A 16,980-nucleotide genomic window follows, 5' to 3' on the forward strand; every position below is an offset into this window, starting at 1 on the left:
GTCGTCCGATTCGCTCAAATCGATATTGCCATTGTCGTCATCATCGAGCTGACGATGCAGCGTACGTATAGCCTCCATACCCAAACGATCCTGCACATTGCCACTATAACAATCCAAATCGTCTGCATGGCAAGCACCATCCGCCGAACCACTGCCCAGTGAACCTGTGTCATTTTGTATGGATAAAAATACAAAAAAATGGGGAAATATTAATAAAATTATAGTGTGACATGCTCATTCCAAGTGGGATATTTTTACGCAAGTCCAATAACTTGCAAACACACAGGCGCGCACACATAATTAGAATCAAGCACACATGTGCGTGTGTGAATACACACATAATAATAATTAAATGCAGAGAGATAAATATTTATTGTATCAAAGCCTGGCGAAGGCAAATAATTGAGATAGTGCCGTTTGGCAGCCAGTTGGCAGAAAACACAAGACACTGTTGGAATTTTACAAGCTTGCGCGCATCTTTAGCAAATAATAAAAAGCCAACGCTTAATTGTGATATTTCGCGTATATGTATGTGTGTTAATAATGTTATTTTTGTTTGTTTGCTTGCTCCTTTTATTTGCCGACAAGTGCGTAAGCAAATCATAAATAAGAATTTGGCTTTCAAATTGTTGCAGATAAGCAAAAAAAGGAGCGCGGGAGTCACCTGCGGTTAAGCAGTATTAATTTCCTTTGGTGAAATTTTTGCTTGTAGGTGTGCGTATGGGTGTGTAGCAGCGATAATTAGCAATAGTTGGGGTGTTCGTACGTTAATAGAAAGTAGGTTCGTTGCGTTTAGGTTTCAAAAGCGAACAGATTTTTGTTTAGCATTTTTCTAACAAACCATAAAAAATAGGTTGGAACATAAGTGCGTTATATTGTAGATGTTGACCCGACCAGCGTGCACTGGTGACCAAAAAAAAACTTATTGCTTCCACGCCTTTAACAAGAAAAATGGCCTGGCCACAACCGTTATCAAAAATATATATTTCTATTACTTTTAATGATCGCTATTTTTATCGAAACGTAGGTAGTTTGGCAATTAATTGACACTAAAGCCTGCTATCTCAATTAATGATGCATTGTGTGATGGGAGTGCACATTTGTTTATGCTTTATTGAAGTCAGATTTTTTTATAATTACTTTGCAAAGTAAGGTGGGGACAAATTTCAAGTCATTATCAGTGATTGGTACGCTTGATACGCGCAAAATTTAATATTTCCGTTATTATAATCAAATATAAAAATATTAAATAAATTTAGAATTAATTTAAATTTTAGAATTTTATTTTTTTTACATTTATTTTTAATTATTTTTACACAAAATTTTTATTACTTAAATTTGAATTGCACTTTTCAAAAACATCCAAAAATTTTTCTAATAACCTTTTTCTAACACTTTATCTTTGATTTTTTATACCGGTTATCACTTCCACTTTTATTTCCATTATTTAATAGAAAAATCCAATAATTTACTGCAGCATATTTATATTAGAGCATACAAAAACTTTTTCGAAGGTTTCAGTTCCATTTTAAAATGTCATTTGATCGGGGAAGTTTCTTATATATCACGCACAGGTGGCATGCCAGAACATCAGGCAGTAAGAAAAGGGCGCAACTCAAAACAAAAATTATAAAAACTAAACTGTTGCGTCAATCGCAGCAATTTATCGGTAAAAATCGTTTGGCTTATGCATTTCGCACCTTAAAGGTTATATTTATAATTAAATCAGTTTCATGAATCAAAGCAAGATATTATTGGATTTACTTTTTCTTGTTTTTGCAAATGCATGTAATTAATCTTTAACGAGCTAATTCTTTTGAGCATTACGTCACATTTACCGGATTATCATTTTTTTTTGGGAAATAATTAATCGATGTAAATGATAAAATATAGTGCTGTCAAAATTTGAAGCACTTTGTGAAGGCATGCTGCCGCTTTAAAAATAACTTAAAAAAGGAAATTAAAACAAAAGCATGAGTAAAAAAATTAAATACGTACAAATTTCAACTTTCGCATTAGTAACTAAGTACAGCACATTCACTCATTGTGACTGTGTGTGTATGCAAAAATATTGTTTCTTAGTAGATAAGATCAAGCCGATCAACAAATTCGTCATTCACTTCCGACATTTACATTTACATTAGCGTATGCATGTATGTTTGTGTGTACTTACTGAATTCATTGCTGACAGCCTGCGACATTGCTTCGCTTAGCAGATTATACGAATTGCGATGCTCCATGTGGCCACTGCCCGATGGCGATGGATGGTATAAAGCGTGAGTGGCGGCCGTTGGCGCTGCGGGCGCCGGCACAACGCTGTTACTGCCGCCGCCACCGCCAGTGCCGCCTTGATGATGCGCCGCCGTGGGAAGATGATGCTGTTGCTGTTGTTGGTGTTGATGCTGCTGCTGCTCGGCATTGTAGCGATTGGCGGCTATTGTGCCCATAGTGTCGCTGGGTGGGCCGCCACTTTCGACTACATGACATTTTTGCGACGTCACTGCCAAGAAGAGCAGCGCATAGAGCAACAGTTTGCGTTGCATAGTGTATCGTACGCTGCCGCTAGGTGTGCAGTTCAAGTGTATTATGGGTGTTTGCTTGTGAGTTGTGTGTTATTTTGCGCAAACAACAACGACAACAACAACAACTTCGGCAAACAAATATTGATAACAATAAATATTTGAATAGAATGCTAATTTAATGGAACGAGATGACAACGTCTACCTGTAAAGATAAAGAAAAATACAAATAAAATATATACATACATATGTATTTTAGATAGTACTTGTAAAGACAATTAAAAAATTGCAATAAAATTGAAATTTTGCTAAATGACAAATAGGCTGACACTGACTGTACATTTGGCGACCAGTTGACCTTAATGTCGTTGGTCGTTCGCCGTGCTCTGACTTGTGTTGCGTGTGATTTTGTTTGTTTCTCCTGCTAACAGCAGCTTAGAGCGTGCTTTAATAGCGTAGACTTGCACTGAATGCTATAACGCTATAAGCAGCGCGCATTCGCCTGCTGTTAGTTTGAAGTTCACAAAAACAAAAAAATCCACAAATTATTGCATTTATTCAGATGCAATATTTGCTCGTTTTTTAATGCGTGAAGTTCAAATCCGAAAACACATAATTGAACAAAAAAGCACAAAGAAAATCCATAAAACTGATTTAAACCACAAATTGTTCCGTATTCACTCGGCGGCGAACGTTCGACTGTCTTGTTTGTTATCTGCTGACTGACGGTGTACTGCGAGCAGCCGGTACGTCGTCGTATATGCACGCGCACGAATATTGCAAGAAACACAGAGAAGATACAAACAAAATTAATTTCCAAAGATACCTGTACTTATTCCAATATTTACACACTTTTTCATGTATTACACATTTATATTAAATATGTACATATGTATATATGACTGTGTACAAACAGTTGCTTACAATATTCGTAACCCAAAAGTGAGTGCATGCATACAATTGTTTGTATGTAAGTTTAATTTGTTTTATATATGAACAAGCTATAACAATTGATACGAGTATGAATTTGGAGAATTCGAGCTGCCGCTATTGACGAAGCGTTCGTGCTTGAGCGCTAGAAAAAGCTAAGCTCTGAATATATGTACATATGTATGTAAATGTATTCGGAATCGACATCTCATGAGTTGCCAAGTACACGCTTCAAACAACAGTTTTCAAAACAATCAATCCCCCTCTGTAAAAGCCCCCACCTTATTTATGTAAACGTTAAGCGCAAATTCTCAAAGAGAGCTTTGCATTTACATATATACACATACAAATATATATCTTTATATATATAAATGGGATGTAGGTATGTATGTGTGTATATATGCATTATTTACATATATTAATTAGGCAGTCGAACTTAAATTGTAACGAAACATTGTTTCGTGACTTTCGTATTCAAAAATTATGAATACTACAATTATTCATTATTAATACATATGTATGTATATATATGGTTGTTGTATATAATATAATTTTAAAGTATGAACAAAGAAATACCCATACAATTATACAAAACAGTTTAACATAAAAATATAATTTTAAAAATGCATCAGATGCTGCAGGAATTTTACCGGTTTTTTAGTTCGCAAATATATTTATTATAACTTATCGATAAAAGGAGCACATGACATGCGAAAAGTGGGAATACCCGAGCTTTCAATTGGAGGAGTAAATTACAGAAGGATTTTTTACGTTTGAGATATTATATGAATCATTCATTCATTCAAATATGGAACTTTATAACTGAATTCAAACTTGAAATCAATGGAAGTAAAGAATTTCCAATTTAGTTGTGTCTTACGTACTATAAATCACCTTATATCACAGAATTTGCAGCATTGGAAACCTAGCACTAGATAAATCATATATATGTAGAAAGATCGAATTCATTTTGAATTCGTAAACCGCATGGTCGCGGTGAAGTTAAGATGGAAAGGTTCAGAAAAGTTGTCATCGGGCTCATCCAACAGTAGGCCCAGCAAACGTGCTGAGAGAGGAGTTCAATATGTTCCTTAACTGGGAGAATGCGGGCTTCACTGTGCAGATGTTCAATGGGAGACATCAAGAGGCACCCCGTTGTAGTCCGGAGTGTAGAATTCTAACATGTCTGTAGCTTTCTCGTCTGCGTTTCACTGCATCCATGCAACCATATTAGTGCGGCGTAGTAAAGGACCGGCCAGCCGATTGCCTTGTATGTTGCCAGCAACGTTTCTTTAGCTTTTTCCCCCATGTGCTGCCGGCTATCGCGGTCGTGAGAGGAGTGAAGGAGCACAAGCTGTCGAATGTCACACCTAAAATGTTAGGGCTTTTGACAGTCGGGATTTCAACGCCATCGACAGCAATATTATGATCAAGGAGAGTGTTAGGTTCCGTGCAGCGAGGAAGCGATTCCATTCCCGACGTCATTATCGTGCAATCATCGGCGTAGGAGGTGGTTCTCTGACCCTCTGGTTGTTGAGAGAGTTTCGAGATGTTGAAGAGATGTCGACCACTCAGGTAGTTCATAGTCTACCTTTTCAACCCTCGCTGGGTTGTTTTTAGTTGAGACCATGAACTATTCCCTTGGGTTTCGAAGGTTTCAGTAGTGGGACCACTCTTCCTATCACATCCGAGTTTTTGAAGAGTGATCAGCGACAGGTTGAGGACCTTGTTGAGGAAGCTTACTCCCGTCGAGGTGCTTTAGCATCAGCATGTTAATTCTATGAGGGTCAATGGATTTGGAAGATTTTGCCTTATTGACAACACTCAGAACCTCCTCATCGGTGAAGAAAAGTGGTTTGCAATCTTTTAGCATTTTGCGCAGCCGACAGATAACTCGTCGTTTGGCTTTGCCTACCGAGAGGTGCAGTGTAAATTGCCGGCTAAAATAGTGGACAGACAAAGTGGACAGAGAAAGCATTGCCAGTAGTCTAAAGCTTACTCACACCGGTTGCAAGACTTCAGGTATTCTATTCCAAGTTTACTATTTGCCGAATCTCCAAATTGAGATCCCTTATTCGGGGATCATTGAGATCAGCATGGCGTAAGATGTCGAGCTCTCCCGCAGGGCTGAAGCGAGCGATAGTATCTGCGATCACCTCGCGGAATTGACGTTCGCCAACGGTTACGTCCGTAGGAAAGTGGTAGCGTGTTAAAGGTGCTCTAGGTAAATTCTGTGATGCATAAGCTTTATTAAAGTTAACGAAGGTACGGTTGTTCACAGAATTAAGTCGGGAGGTTTTTTGATCGAAATAACTATGGGCAGATGGTCTGATACCAAAGTTAGGATAGGTCGCCAGGTTATGCTAAAAAAGAAAAATTCCTCCGGACCGAGATGAACTCAATGCCAGCACGAGTCATGAGGAATCAAAACCTTACCGACTGTTGTGAGAATTGGTGCCTATTGATCATAAATACAGTTATAAATCGGCAAGGTGCTTTGAGCCAATTTCAAATTTGTGAGACGGTTAATATCAGTTCTACTCTAGGTCAGAAAGATCTCCGAATCGGATATAAATTCCTATCCATTCAGCTTACGTGAGCTGAGACAAACATTATTGTTAATATATGTACATACATAATAGAGCACATTAATTCCTGTGTTGTCGCAAAGTGGAAAAATACAAATACCGATATTCATTAGCAAATTTAAAAAACGTAAAAAAATATTTTCTGTGGAAGTATCTACGTTAATAGTTGTAATAGAATCAAACATCAATCAATTAATAGATAATATAAATTGTACATATTTTTGCCAAAGTGATATTTTCACATATTTACATACATATGTATGTATGTATGTATGTAGTGTCTACATATAATTTAACCGCCAAAGCACTCATCATGATTTGCTGCTTCGAAAACAAAACACAAAAAAAGTATTTCCAAGGCGATAAAAAACGCAAAATTCAAAGTAAACACAAAATTTGAATTCTATTTTTTCACACTTATTCCAATGTTATCACTCCTCAAAGCTACGAATGCTTACCAATGCTGACTGCTGCTTTTCGACTGCTGTTTGCGGTTAAAAAAACAAACAACATAAAACAAAAAGAAGCAATCGGAATACCAACCAACCATAGCCAATTGAGGATTAACATAGTGTGGTTAGAGAACACGTCATTATTTGCTTATACAATTGGCGAAAAACTCAAATTAAAAGAATGGATAAGCAGCTATATTGGGCAATGCATAAATTTATAGCAACAACAGTACATATAAGTACATATACACTTTTACAAATTTGCACCCACTTTCGAAGTTCAAACTCATATTTAAATGGAGCAATTGAATCGTTCTCGAAGACGTTGTTATAACGGTATACAATTTTGCGTGGTTACTTTCTAAATTTACGTTTTATCGTCTCGCTAAAATGTTAATAGAAAATTTCCTAAATGTGTTAGTTTTAGACATTTATGTATGTATATTTTACTACGACATAACATATTAAACGTAATACTTCAAGCAACAACATGAAAACATGATATACATATACCATATGCGTATTTTTATATGTTAACAAATATCTAAACTTGTTAACTTCAGGGGAGAGATGCAGAGGAGGTCATGTCGAAAAGGGTTAAGTGCCAATTGACTGGCGGCATTATTTGCTAGATACGTAAATGTTTTGTATGTACATACGTCTACACACGCAAACAAATATTTATATGAAAATATTCACGTTAGAAATGCTAGAACTGGAACTTGAACCTGACCGTCAATACGTATTGAGTCAAGTTTCCGTTTTTAACTTTTTCCTCGGTTTTTTTTTTTTTATAAATAAATAAATTCGGGCCCTACTAGAATGGAATAAAAACATTATTCAAAATAATATATGGAGATATTAAAACTGTCAAGATTAAATTATATATCTGTTCTTGTTGCCTCCCAATAAAACTGTAATAACTGACTTATACACAGCTCAGCGATATAAAGTAGACGGGTGCGGATGAATTGTTACAAATAATAAAACAGATTAGCCGTCCAATGCATTATCACTTTTAAGCTTTTTCTTTAAATGCTATCACTCAATCAACGTCTTGATATGCATATTGTATAGATTTGCAACACATCAGTCTGGAATCTGTAAACAAATGCATTTTTGCATTGGTTTGGATAGTAATTCCTTTTTTTTTAATATGTATACATTGATCACTGTTTGCATGTAGATCATTCACAGTCTCCGATGCCTCGCTTACACCACACACATATGCCTTTAATTATTTATTGCTTCTTTTCGGCTACTTCATTGTACGGCATCGTTGCATCTTGTATCATTATACAAGCGGCTAGGCAATAATTAAACAACACAAATCACACGCTGCTGCCACTGCCACTGCCAATGCTATTGTCATGTGTACGCCAGCGCTGGCTAGCTAGCCGTTTGTGTCAACGCTAGCGCTGGCATTTACCTTCGTCGTCACTAGCTGGCTAACTCGTCATTTTGTAAAACTTCTGATTTTCTTACAATATTATTTTTTAACACTTTTTAACTCTTTACCAAGGGCACATCCTTTTGTACTTCTCCTACCAACGTAAAACACAATCAATTTTTAAGTAATTTTCCACTTTTTATTACGAATTCTGTCCTATAAAAGGTCTATGATCAAGAAATTAAATATTTTCCGTTTTCTTCCCGTTCAACTAAATAATGACACGAACGAATAAGTTTTCAAGCTCACGTTTGGGTGCATGTGTGAAAAGATTGTGATCGTTGCCATACCAAGGCAAATATAAAATCAACTTTATTTCTTTTTTCCACAAAATATTACACATAATTAATATCCTCCATAACAATGCATAATAACCTATCTAAATAAACCTCATTCACTAAAAAATGTTTCAAAAAATTTACATAATTGAATAAAACGCTAAAACCTAGAAATCTATTTGGGCGATACTTGCGCTATTCAGTTTTTGATCTGGTGGCTCTCAATCAGCTGACGAACGTAATTGGAGTACGATTAGCAAATGAAAACAAAAACGGCGAAAACGAATGGGGTGATAAGATAGCTGATGGGGTAATAGGGTTGCCGAAACTCTAAATAAATTTCCCAATTTATTATTCTATTTAATTTCGATGAATATAAAAAAAAAAAAATCATTTTAGAAAATTACTTGTATGAATGATTACAGTTTTCCAAAGTACACACTTTTCGCACTTTCATATACGATGGAAGAAAAAAATTTCAGTTTCGTTTATTATTTATTGATATATGTATAGAAAATATTTATTGAACAGTTGCTCTGCGATCACAATGTTTACATTTTTCTGCTTATGACTTAAATGAAATATATCCCAAAGGCGTTTTTACTCTTAATTTTCAAGTGGTAAGCCATTACTGATATTTAAAAGGCTTTTGCTTTCATCGAGACGTTGTGGTCCTGTACCAATCCTTGTATGAATTACATATTTAAAAAGATTCTTATCATTTTTAGGTAAAGTACCATTATTGTAGAAGGCGTCGATCTAAAAAAATATATTATATTTAAAAAAAAAGTCTTAATAAATTCATATAAATTTCTACGTACCTCTTTGGGTTCACACTTTATCGGTATGCCCTTAACATATTCTACACTGTCTCCCGCATCATTCGGAAAACTGTTTTGTATTGCCGCCAATGCAGCACTTACATCTTTTTCTAAAAGAAATAGGCAAGCATTTGGTCCGGCATCAAAAGTATAAGCCAACTTTATTTCGCCTGCTGCTTTATTAAAAGCGTGAACAAAGTCCACAATTGCATGTGACACATCATTCATGTATGCACATGGTGGAAATGTGTCTAAGGCAATAGCATGAAATTGATTCGAATCGCGCATAGTAATTTCTGCCAATTTAGGGAAGTCATGGTTTTTTATTGCATCGATCACTGCTGCTATACGCTGTGGTACGCAATGTTGTGCACGATATGTTAACAAATCTGATGTTTCTACAGCACGTTTCATACCGTTAGTCGAGCTTGTTTTCTTACGTGAATCGTTTACCACCAATATGATGATATGAAAGTCCTGCCAATGCTCTGCCGGTACAACGGGAGAGCCTATTGAATCACTACCATCATTGCGTGTACCCATGCGCCAGCGTACAAAACCGCCGTGCAAGCTGCGACATGCAGAACCACTTCCTTGGCGAGCAATTGTCGTCAATTCTTCATTTTCCACGCCATACAGTTGCGCAAGTGTATATACAAGACAAGCGTAACCAGCTGCGCTTGACGCCAAGCCCGCAGCAGTAGGAAAATTATTACGCGATGCTATATGTAGCCTCCAATCTATGGGGAACTTTAGTTTTCCTTTAGCAATAGCAAGTTGTTGTACTAAAATATTGAAATTTAAAAACTTATATCCATAATATTCCGACAATAAACTTACATTCCTTCACACAACGCATTAACCGTGCGTTCTGCTCAAATGGCACCTTTTCGCCATTCAACCACATTACGTTATCTTTAAAGGAAGCTGAAGCAGCTGCCGTTGTTTTAGCGCACATCTAAAATGAATTTCCGTAACAAAAGGGTTTTGTTTACAATAATTTACATTTAGGAATTAAACATAAGTATATTCAAATGGAAATTACCTCGTCGGTGTTAAGGGTCACACTGAGCGAGTCGTTGATGGGTAATATGAGTTCCTCATGTCGTTTTCCCCCTTTAAATAAAGTCATATTTAAAAACTGTTAACTACTTATGTATTGTATGTATATATGTATGTATGGCTTGAAAAGTGAAAGTTTACTTACAATATTTGATTAGTGCAATGTTTACAGGTGCAATGCATGTTTCAACAAACATTTTCAAGTAAAAAAATATATTATTTATTAACACTTTGCTTAATTATTTATATTAAGTAGTTGCTGGACCGCTAACTAAACACGACTGCTCCACTTTCCCCAAGTAAGAAACTGGCAGTTGGGGCCATTTCTTGGTGCAACTTTTTTACCGTGGAGTTGAGTGATCGCACACATTCCAAATGTTTTTGCATACATTGCACAGCTGTTTAGCAGAGTTGCTGAGTTTTTGAAGCATCAAAATATTGTAAAAGATTATTGACAGTGGTGGCGAGAAGAAGCTAAAAATTAATTTTGTTTCAATATTTAACGGTAAATCAGTTACTGTAAACTCAGTAGGTCTCTTATGCATGAAAAGGGCTTTTGATCGGTGAAAAACTGTAAATACTGATTCCTTGCGCACAAATTGCTAAAGTAGTAGCAAAGTTTGCGAAAAGGCTCCGCGAAATGGGTCACTCGACTCTATTACCCCAAGTAGATCGACAGATTTTTTTATGAGCTGAGGCTCAATGAGGTGTTGTGAATTAGCGGATGGCATACAAAAGATCGAAGTTAACTGTGCATATCCCGCATATCTATGTAAAATGCTATGAAAGTTTAGCGATTTTCTTCTTCTTCCTTTTGTGTATAAATTCAGTATTTATGTATTTCGCTATGAAACACTTTCACACACACTAATTACAAGTCAAGCTTAATTGTCCGAAAAAAGATTACATTTTTTTTTTTTCTAAATTTTAATTTCATACATATATTTTTAATCGGTGTATGGTGTATGCAGTATATATTTAAATATTATATTTCTCGTACATAAAATAAAGCGTTGCTTTTTATTCTATTTAATAGCTGGAATTATAAGCTTTTCAAAAATCTTTATAGCAATGATATACTAACAAATAAATGGTTTTACATACATGTTAACGTATAAAGTACTTTGTGTGCGAATATTCGCTGTTTTAGGCAACACAAATAAATCAAATATAATTAAACAATAAGAAAAAGAGTTTTCACCCATACAGTAATGCACTAAGTTTGAAATGATGAATTTCGTAAACGGATATAATTAATACACTAAGAGTTCAAACTTAAATAAGAACAATTTGCCATGTCTGTCAGCATTTAAGCAGCCTGCACTGACTGTTTCTGCGACGAACTGATCTTATCACCTAAGCTTAGTGCCATGCCCTGAAAATACAAATATTTAGTTAAAAAATTAATTTGATTTGCTAATTTTAATAGTACCTGGCTTTTAGCGCGTATGCGTATGTGGCCGGTGACCTTGGAATCGGGATCGTCCACAGGTTTTTCGATGCTTAAATTGGCAAGGGCGTTTTCACCAAAGATTGATCTTGAATACAATAGACATTTAATGCATTGATTTTTATAAGTTTCATTGGCCAAGCTAACTACTCACTTCGCATACATATTTGCAGCCATAAATCCACATTGGCCGCTGAGTGCCTTCTCCGGAGTCAAACATTTCATGTTGGTGCTCTTCAACAAATGCTTCAAATACTCATGCAAATCGGTGAATGTAGTGTTAACCGTTACCTAATGAAGTTACAAATAGTACATCAATTATCAATTATTTATACAATTATTATCAATTAAAATGCGCACCTTATTTTCCCACTCGAAATCTTGCCACATCTGTCTAAACTCAGTGTCAGTGCACGAAGCGGGTATGATATAATCCATAATGTCAATGTGTATGGTGTTCAGCACAACGACATTTGTATTGATGCTCGTGTCGTAAACTGCAAATATACATAATAAATAATCTCAGGCACACGCAAGTTAACTAAATATTCTGCTCACCGATATTTCCGAAAATTATGCCATTCTCAGTGGACGACACTTTCACATTTGCCTTGATGTTGCAGAAATCATGGGGCGCCAACACAACTGGATGTGGTCGTTCAACCAATTTCAAATCACCCAAAGTTGCCAACTCGAGTGTACAGTTTTGTAGCGTATCGTCTGTGATTTAAGAGATTTCTTATGAGCGATTTTCGTTTTTAAACAAATTTTAGCACTTACTTGTTTGATTTACAATCAATACATCCAAGACGATGTCGTATTGGTTGACATTTACATAAGCCTCAGCGTAGACTGGATCAGAGAAGCCGGTCAATTGTGTTACCTTATTGAGTTTGTTATTTGGCGAAGTGATGTCACTCAAATTGGTTGATTTTGTGCCGGCCAACGCTTGATTCAAACTAGTTTCGAACACGTTCTCGCCCAATTGATTGTCACGCCCATTAGATAGTTGTGCAAATCCAACGGGATCGTCAGGTTGTACCTTAGCAGCAGCACGTTGTTTCTCTTTCAAAATGCGTTGATCCTCTTCATGTTGGGCATCCAGCATTTTGCCAAGTGCGTCACGGCAATAATGTTGGAATACTTCGACTGCCTCTTTGGTGCGTTCACTCAGTGTGCGCAAGCAAATGAAGATACGATCTATGTCATCATTGGTGATAGGTTTGGTAGGGAAACCGGATTTTCCAAGATGCAATATGGAACTCATAATGAGCATAACTTGTGTAGTCAAACGATTTTGTTGACGCTGCAGGAGGATAGAATGTTTAGTTGTGTCAAGTTATATAATTTTAGCTAATCAATTACTAACCACATCATCTTCCAACTCGGCATATCGTAGTGCTAGTTTAGTTAGAGTGGCTGAGAGTGCAGCTCCAATGAAGAAGTCACCATCCATTAAATACTGGCGTAGTGGTGGTCGTTTCTCCTTCTTTGCGACACTGCGAACGTAAAACAAATTAGAATTTTACCAAACTAAAGGTATTTTATTATTTGGTCAATGAAAGAAAATTCAACTTACGGCGCCAAGCTGAAAGCACTTTGGGTGGCATATGTACCATCCGAGGTGACTTTATTGCCAGCAGAAACCGTGTTGGGCTCAGTGGCTTTCTGCCCCTCATCGGTTTGTTCACCCGCTAAACGTTTTTGCTCCGCTTCAACCATCGGTATTTCTCCCAATGTCTGTATTATGGTTTCGGTTACTTCGAGTATCTGCTCTTTGTTGTCTACATATTCACCTAATATCCAGACTGCGGCACGATGTATTTTCGACGATTTTATTTGTGGGAATGCTTCAATTAAACGCTCGATAATAAGTGCACGTAGTGAGGGGAATTTCTGTATAGCCTCACGTATGAAAATCAACACATCAGCTGCAGCAAATTCATTTGTATCGGAAAGGAATTCCACTAAAACGGGTATTACATTTGCGGCCACATCAGGGAATTTTATGGAGCAAGAGTGTAATGTGCGTACAAGCAATTGGCGATACTTGCCAGTGTCCTCGTGTTCAACATTATGGGTTTTAGAAACTTCTTTCTTTAATACCAGAACCATTTCCTCAATATTGCGTGAAGAGACTAAATCCATGGCAAGTGCCAACGTCTTACGTCGCACTTCGATATCGGGTGCTGCCAATACACGTAGTATATCCATTACTAAATCTTGCATTACTTTCTCCATATTTTCATTTTCTTTCATAGCAATTAAGCGATCCAACACAATAAGTTTGACATTGTTATCGCTATCACCGACAATCAACTCAATATAACAGCTGGCTGCGGCACGAATAGCGGTTGGTGCAGACGATAGTGTAATGAGTGTGCCGGCCGCTTCATAACGCACAGCATTTGATGATGAATTAAGCAGATTGTAAATGCAACGTATAAAACGTGAGCGTTCTGCTGGATTGGCGTGACACACTTTATAGATGAGTTCAACAATTACCAATTGTAGAATATCACCAAAGTTGTTAACTTGGTCAATGCAAGATGCCAGATAGTTGAGTGCACGTTCTTGATCAGCATGCAAGAGCATCAAAAAAGCATTTCGCTTGCAAGACATATCTTGCTGAGTTTCCAAGAAATTAGCAATCAACTCTGGACCGTCTGGCACTAACCAATCAAAGTTTTTGTATATGGTGAAAATGGCCAAAACTGCATTTCGTCGAACGTAGGAATGACGATGTTCAAGGCAAGCACGTATGGCTGGCATGAGTGGCTCCAAAAGCTCTGGCTCTTTTAGTTTGCACAGGAAACGTAGAGTTGAGCCGCGTAGAAATTCATTGGGATGTTGCAAGTCCTTGCGGTATGCATCACACACCAATATCATTTCTTGCAAAAGTTTGCCATCTGCTGAGGTTTTCGGCACTATCTCCCAGAAGATGAGTAATAGTTTTTTGATTTGATGATTCTGTACCGGAAGCACGAATCTGATGATAGTCATTATCAGACCAGATAAACGTTCTCCATTCAATAACATTTGTATAACTTTTTTCAATGTCTCGATTTTCATATTGGTATCTCCCTTTTCGAGGTCTTGTTTAAGTTGCATCTCGTTCGGTACCTCGATGTCCGGCGAGTTGATGATTGTATAGCAAGGTCCCTCGGCCAACGCCATGTTTGTTACACAAATTTATCAAGTGGTCTTTTCTGTACTTATTTAGGGAATTAATTCAAATAAATATGATTTATACAACTCGTGCACAAATATGGAATACACTCAAATGTTGTTTAGATTACACAAATTGTATTTAATTTTGTAATTTTCAAGAAAACATGTATTGTGGAAATATAATTGACGTGTCAAATACTCAGCTAATATTGTGCTTCTTCTTCCGCGAACATTTACAATCGACAGTGACATCTGTTCAATGGCATTGCCAACCACGATGCAATTGTCATAATTTGTAACGTCAGATGACGCTCCAATTTGTTTACTGTTCAATTGTTGATTTTATTTGTTTTTGTTTGAGAGTAGTAAGTATAGTTTTGCTTGGACACGACATCAAATAAGCTTTCCTATCCAAAACTGCTGTGGAGGTAGGTTGCTCATATAGAGTTTATTGTAGTATTCTATGAGCTATACGAAGCGCAGAGAAAAAATGGGGCGCACGATACATATTCATCGAGTGCCCGCTGCCATTGCCCTCATCACGATAACACTTATTATAGTGTATTTTGTGAATTTCCATGAGGACGAACGACCCGCTGTATATGGCTTGCTACGCAATCAAAATAAGGTGAATTTACGCAAGCTACTGATTGGTGCCATACAGGCAGCACAACGCGGCGGATTGGAAGTACTGGATGTAGCTCAATCGCGAGATTTAAGAGAACGTAGTAAAGGTAAAACAGACGAGGGTGCAAACGATCCATTTACGGATGCGGATGGACGTTCCCATTGTGTCATGAAAGAAGGGCTACATCGTATTTTCCCACGAGTTAAAATATACTCTGAGGAAGACAAAGAAAGCTGTAGTAACGTGAATACTTTCGATTTAGATCCCACAGTACTGCATGAAACGGCCAACTTGCCCAATGAATTGGTTGATATAAAAGATGTCACAGTATGGATTGATCCTCTAGATGCAACTCAAGAATTTACGGGTATGAACATTTGACAGCTGTCTTCTTTTTGGAAAAATTATTTATTAATGAAAATTTTTACAGAAAAACTTTATCAATATGTCACGACCATGGTGTGTGTAGCAGTAAAAGGAAAGCCCATTATCGGAGTTATACACAGTCCGTTTATAGGGCAAACTGCGTGGGCTTGGGTGGATCATTCAATGTCTGAATATTTAGCATCTATACATCCTGTCAATCCAGACACTTCAAAACCACTTATTACGGTATCACGTTCTCACGCAGGTAGCGTAAAAGATTTGACACGCAATGTTTTTGGTGAAGAGTCAGAGATCTTAACGGCTGCCGGCGCTGGTTATAAAGTTCTGCAAGTAATATCCAACAATGCCACGGCGTATTTGCATTCAACGAAGATTAAAAAATGGGATATTTGCGCGGGAGATGCTATTTTAAATGCGCTTGGTGGAGCTATGACGAATCTTAACGATGAGCTGATTGATTATGGGCCAGAAGGCTCACCAGTCAATGATCAGGGATTATTAGCTACGCTTAAAAATCATGATGAGTATATCGAAAAATTGATGGAGTATAGAAAGAGCCACACTGCGTCTGCACACAGATAGTTTGAAAGTTTTTGAAATAAGGATTTAGAAAATAGGTAAAAAGCTCAGGCTATTATTCATAGGTTATATATGTATATTGCGTAATAATAGAACTGTTTTTGTACTCATACTAAACGTTCTTGTGTTTCAAAACAGTAAACGTGCGAATAAAAAACGATGCGTGTGTTAAAAAAAAAAAAAAAAAAATATGTTGATTTATTAAGTTCAATGAACCGGCATTAGTCGAAAGTCCGCTGTAGGCTTCATTACATAATTATGCCAATCGCTAAACTTGCTTTTGTATAAAAAACCTGTTTGAGGTAATTATTAAAATTCTTGCTTCAGCATCTTATCTCTAGCTTTTGATGTCAATATATTAATAGAAAAAAAAAATAAAAGATTCTGGTAAACAACCTAAGCTTTAATTATCAATAGTTTTTTCCCCATATGTTTAAAAAATTCATTTAAATCTATACATATTTACATACATATATGTACATATGTATAAGAACACATATTTACATACATACATATGTATATAAGGAAAATATGTATATAGAAGATGTGTTGTTATACCTTATAATTTTGAAATCGTACTTTTTATTTTACTTAGCTCCAATCCCCACGCCAAAAATGACTAGAAGAATATATAGTATATAGTATGTACACATATATGTATATAC

At 36.6% G+C, this 16,980-nt stretch overlaps 4 protein-coding genes across 10 annotated transcripts in view; 1 reads left to right on the forward strand and 3 right to left on the reverse strand.

Annotated features, from left to right (window-relative positions):
- LOC126758935 (stromal interaction molecule homolog) overlaps nucleotides 1-8,172 on the reverse strand; it is a 35,159-nt gene extending 26,987 nt beyond the window's left edge. For 2 of the 7 annotated variants that reach the window (XM_050473415.1, XM_050473416.1), the window contains exons 1-3: nucleotides 8,008-8,171; nucleotides 2,174-2,724; nucleotides 1-164 (exon numbers count right to left, since the gene is read on the reverse strand). In XM_050473415.1, the coding sequence (XP_050329372.1) occupies nucleotides 1-164; nucleotides 2,174-2,543 (534 nt within the window). In that variant the 5' untranslated portion in view covers nucleotides 2,544-2,724; nucleotides 8,008-8,171. Of the gene's footprint in view, nucleotides 165-2,173; nucleotides 2,725-2,848; nucleotides 3,257-8,007 lie in introns of those variants that run through there. The other 5 variants (XM_050473417.1, XM_050473411.1, XM_050473412.1 and 2 more) reach the window with 5 other exon arrangements.
- A 527-nt stretch (nucleotides 8,173-8,699) lies between these two features.
- On the reverse strand, nucleotides 8,700-10,476 carry LOC126758966 (diphosphomevalonate decarboxylase). The gene is made up of 5 exons (XM_050473464.1): nucleotides 10,246-10,476; nucleotides 10,084-10,154; nucleotides 9,879-9,996; nucleotides 9,039-9,823; nucleotides 8,700-8,976 (listed from the first exon to the last, which is right to left on the reverse strand). Exons 1-5 carry the CDS (start codon nucleotides 10,295-10,297, stop codon nucleotides 8,824-8,826), a joined length of 1,179 nt encoding a protein of 392 aa, XP_050329421.1. The 5' UTR covers nucleotides 10,298-10,476; the 3' UTR covers nucleotides 8,700-8,823.
- Nucleotides 10,477-11,053: 577 nt separating this feature from the next.
- Nucleotides 11,054-14,945, reverse strand: LOC126758941 (coatomer subunit beta). Its single transcript, XM_050473429.1, has 8 exons — nucleotides 13,130-14,945; nucleotides 12,920-13,049; nucleotides 12,331-12,856; nucleotides 12,109-12,270; nucleotides 11,911-12,047; nucleotides 11,705-11,841; nucleotides 11,533-11,638; nucleotides 11,054-11,475 (listed from the first exon to the last, which is right to left on the reverse strand). The coding sequence occupies exons 1-8, from the start codon at nucleotides 14,725-14,727 to the stop codon at nucleotides 11,410-11,412; spliced, it is 2,862 nt and encodes a 953-aa protein (XP_050329386.1). The 5' UTR covers nucleotides 14,728-14,945; the 3' UTR covers nucleotides 11,054-11,409.
- Nucleotides 14,946-15,047: 102 nt separating this feature from the next.
- On the forward strand, nucleotides 15,048-16,485 carry LOC126758969 (putative inositol monophosphatase 3). Its single transcript, XM_050473466.1, has 2 exons — nucleotides 15,048-15,716; nucleotides 15,780-16,485. Exons 1-2 carry the CDS (start codon nucleotides 15,185-15,187, stop codon nucleotides 16,316-16,318), a joined length of 1,071 nt encoding a protein of 356 aa, XP_050329423.1. The 5' UTR covers nucleotides 15,048-15,184; the 3' UTR covers nucleotides 16,319-16,485.
- Nucleotides 16,486-16,980: the final 495 nt, after the last annotated feature.

This window comes from Bactrocera neohumeralis, chromosome 5 (genome assembly GCF_024586455.1).
Source record: "Bactrocera neohumeralis isolate Rockhampton chromosome 5, APGP_CSIRO_Bneo_wtdbg2-racon-allhic-juicebox.fasta_v2, whole genome shotgun sequence".
NCBI lineage: Eukaryota > Metazoa > Arthropoda > Insecta > Diptera > Tephritidae > Bactrocera > Bactrocera neohumeralis.

Excerpts from the sequence above, each read along its gene's own strand:
- LOC126758966 (XM_050473464.1), bottom strand. The coding sequence starts at position 10,297 with ATGTTTGTTGAAACATGCATTGCACCTGTAAACATTGCACTAATCAAA. Across the intron at positions 9,824-9,878 it reads AATGCGTTGTGTGAAGGAAT|TACAACAACTTGCTATTGCT; the intron begins GTAAGTTTATTG and ends TCAATATTTTAG. Across the intron at positions 8,977-9,038 it reads TAAAGTGTGAACCCAAAGAG|ATCGACGCCTTCTACAATAA; the intron begins GTACGTAGAAAT and ends ATATTTTTTTAG.
- LOC126758941 (XM_050473429.1), bottom strand. The coding sequence starts at position 14,727 with ATGGCGTTGGCCGAGGGACCTTGCTATACAATCATCAACTCGCCGGAC. Across the intron at positions 12,271-12,330 it reads ATTGATTGTAAATCAAACAA|ACGATACGCTACAAAACTGT; the intron begins GTAAGTGCTAAA and ends CTTAAATCACAG. Across the intron at positions 11,639-11,704 it reads GCTGCAAATATGTATGCGAA|ATCAATCTTTGGTGAAAACG; the intron begins GTGAGTAGTTAG and ends ATTGTATTCAAG.
- LOC126758969 (XM_050473466.1), top strand. The coding sequence starts at position 15,185 with ATGAGCTATACGAAGCGCAGAGAAAAAATGGGGCGCACGATACATATT. Across the intron at positions 15,717-15,779 it reads TGCAACTCAAGAATTTACGG|AAAAACTTTATCAATATGTC; the intron begins GTATGAACATTT and ends AAATTTTTACAG.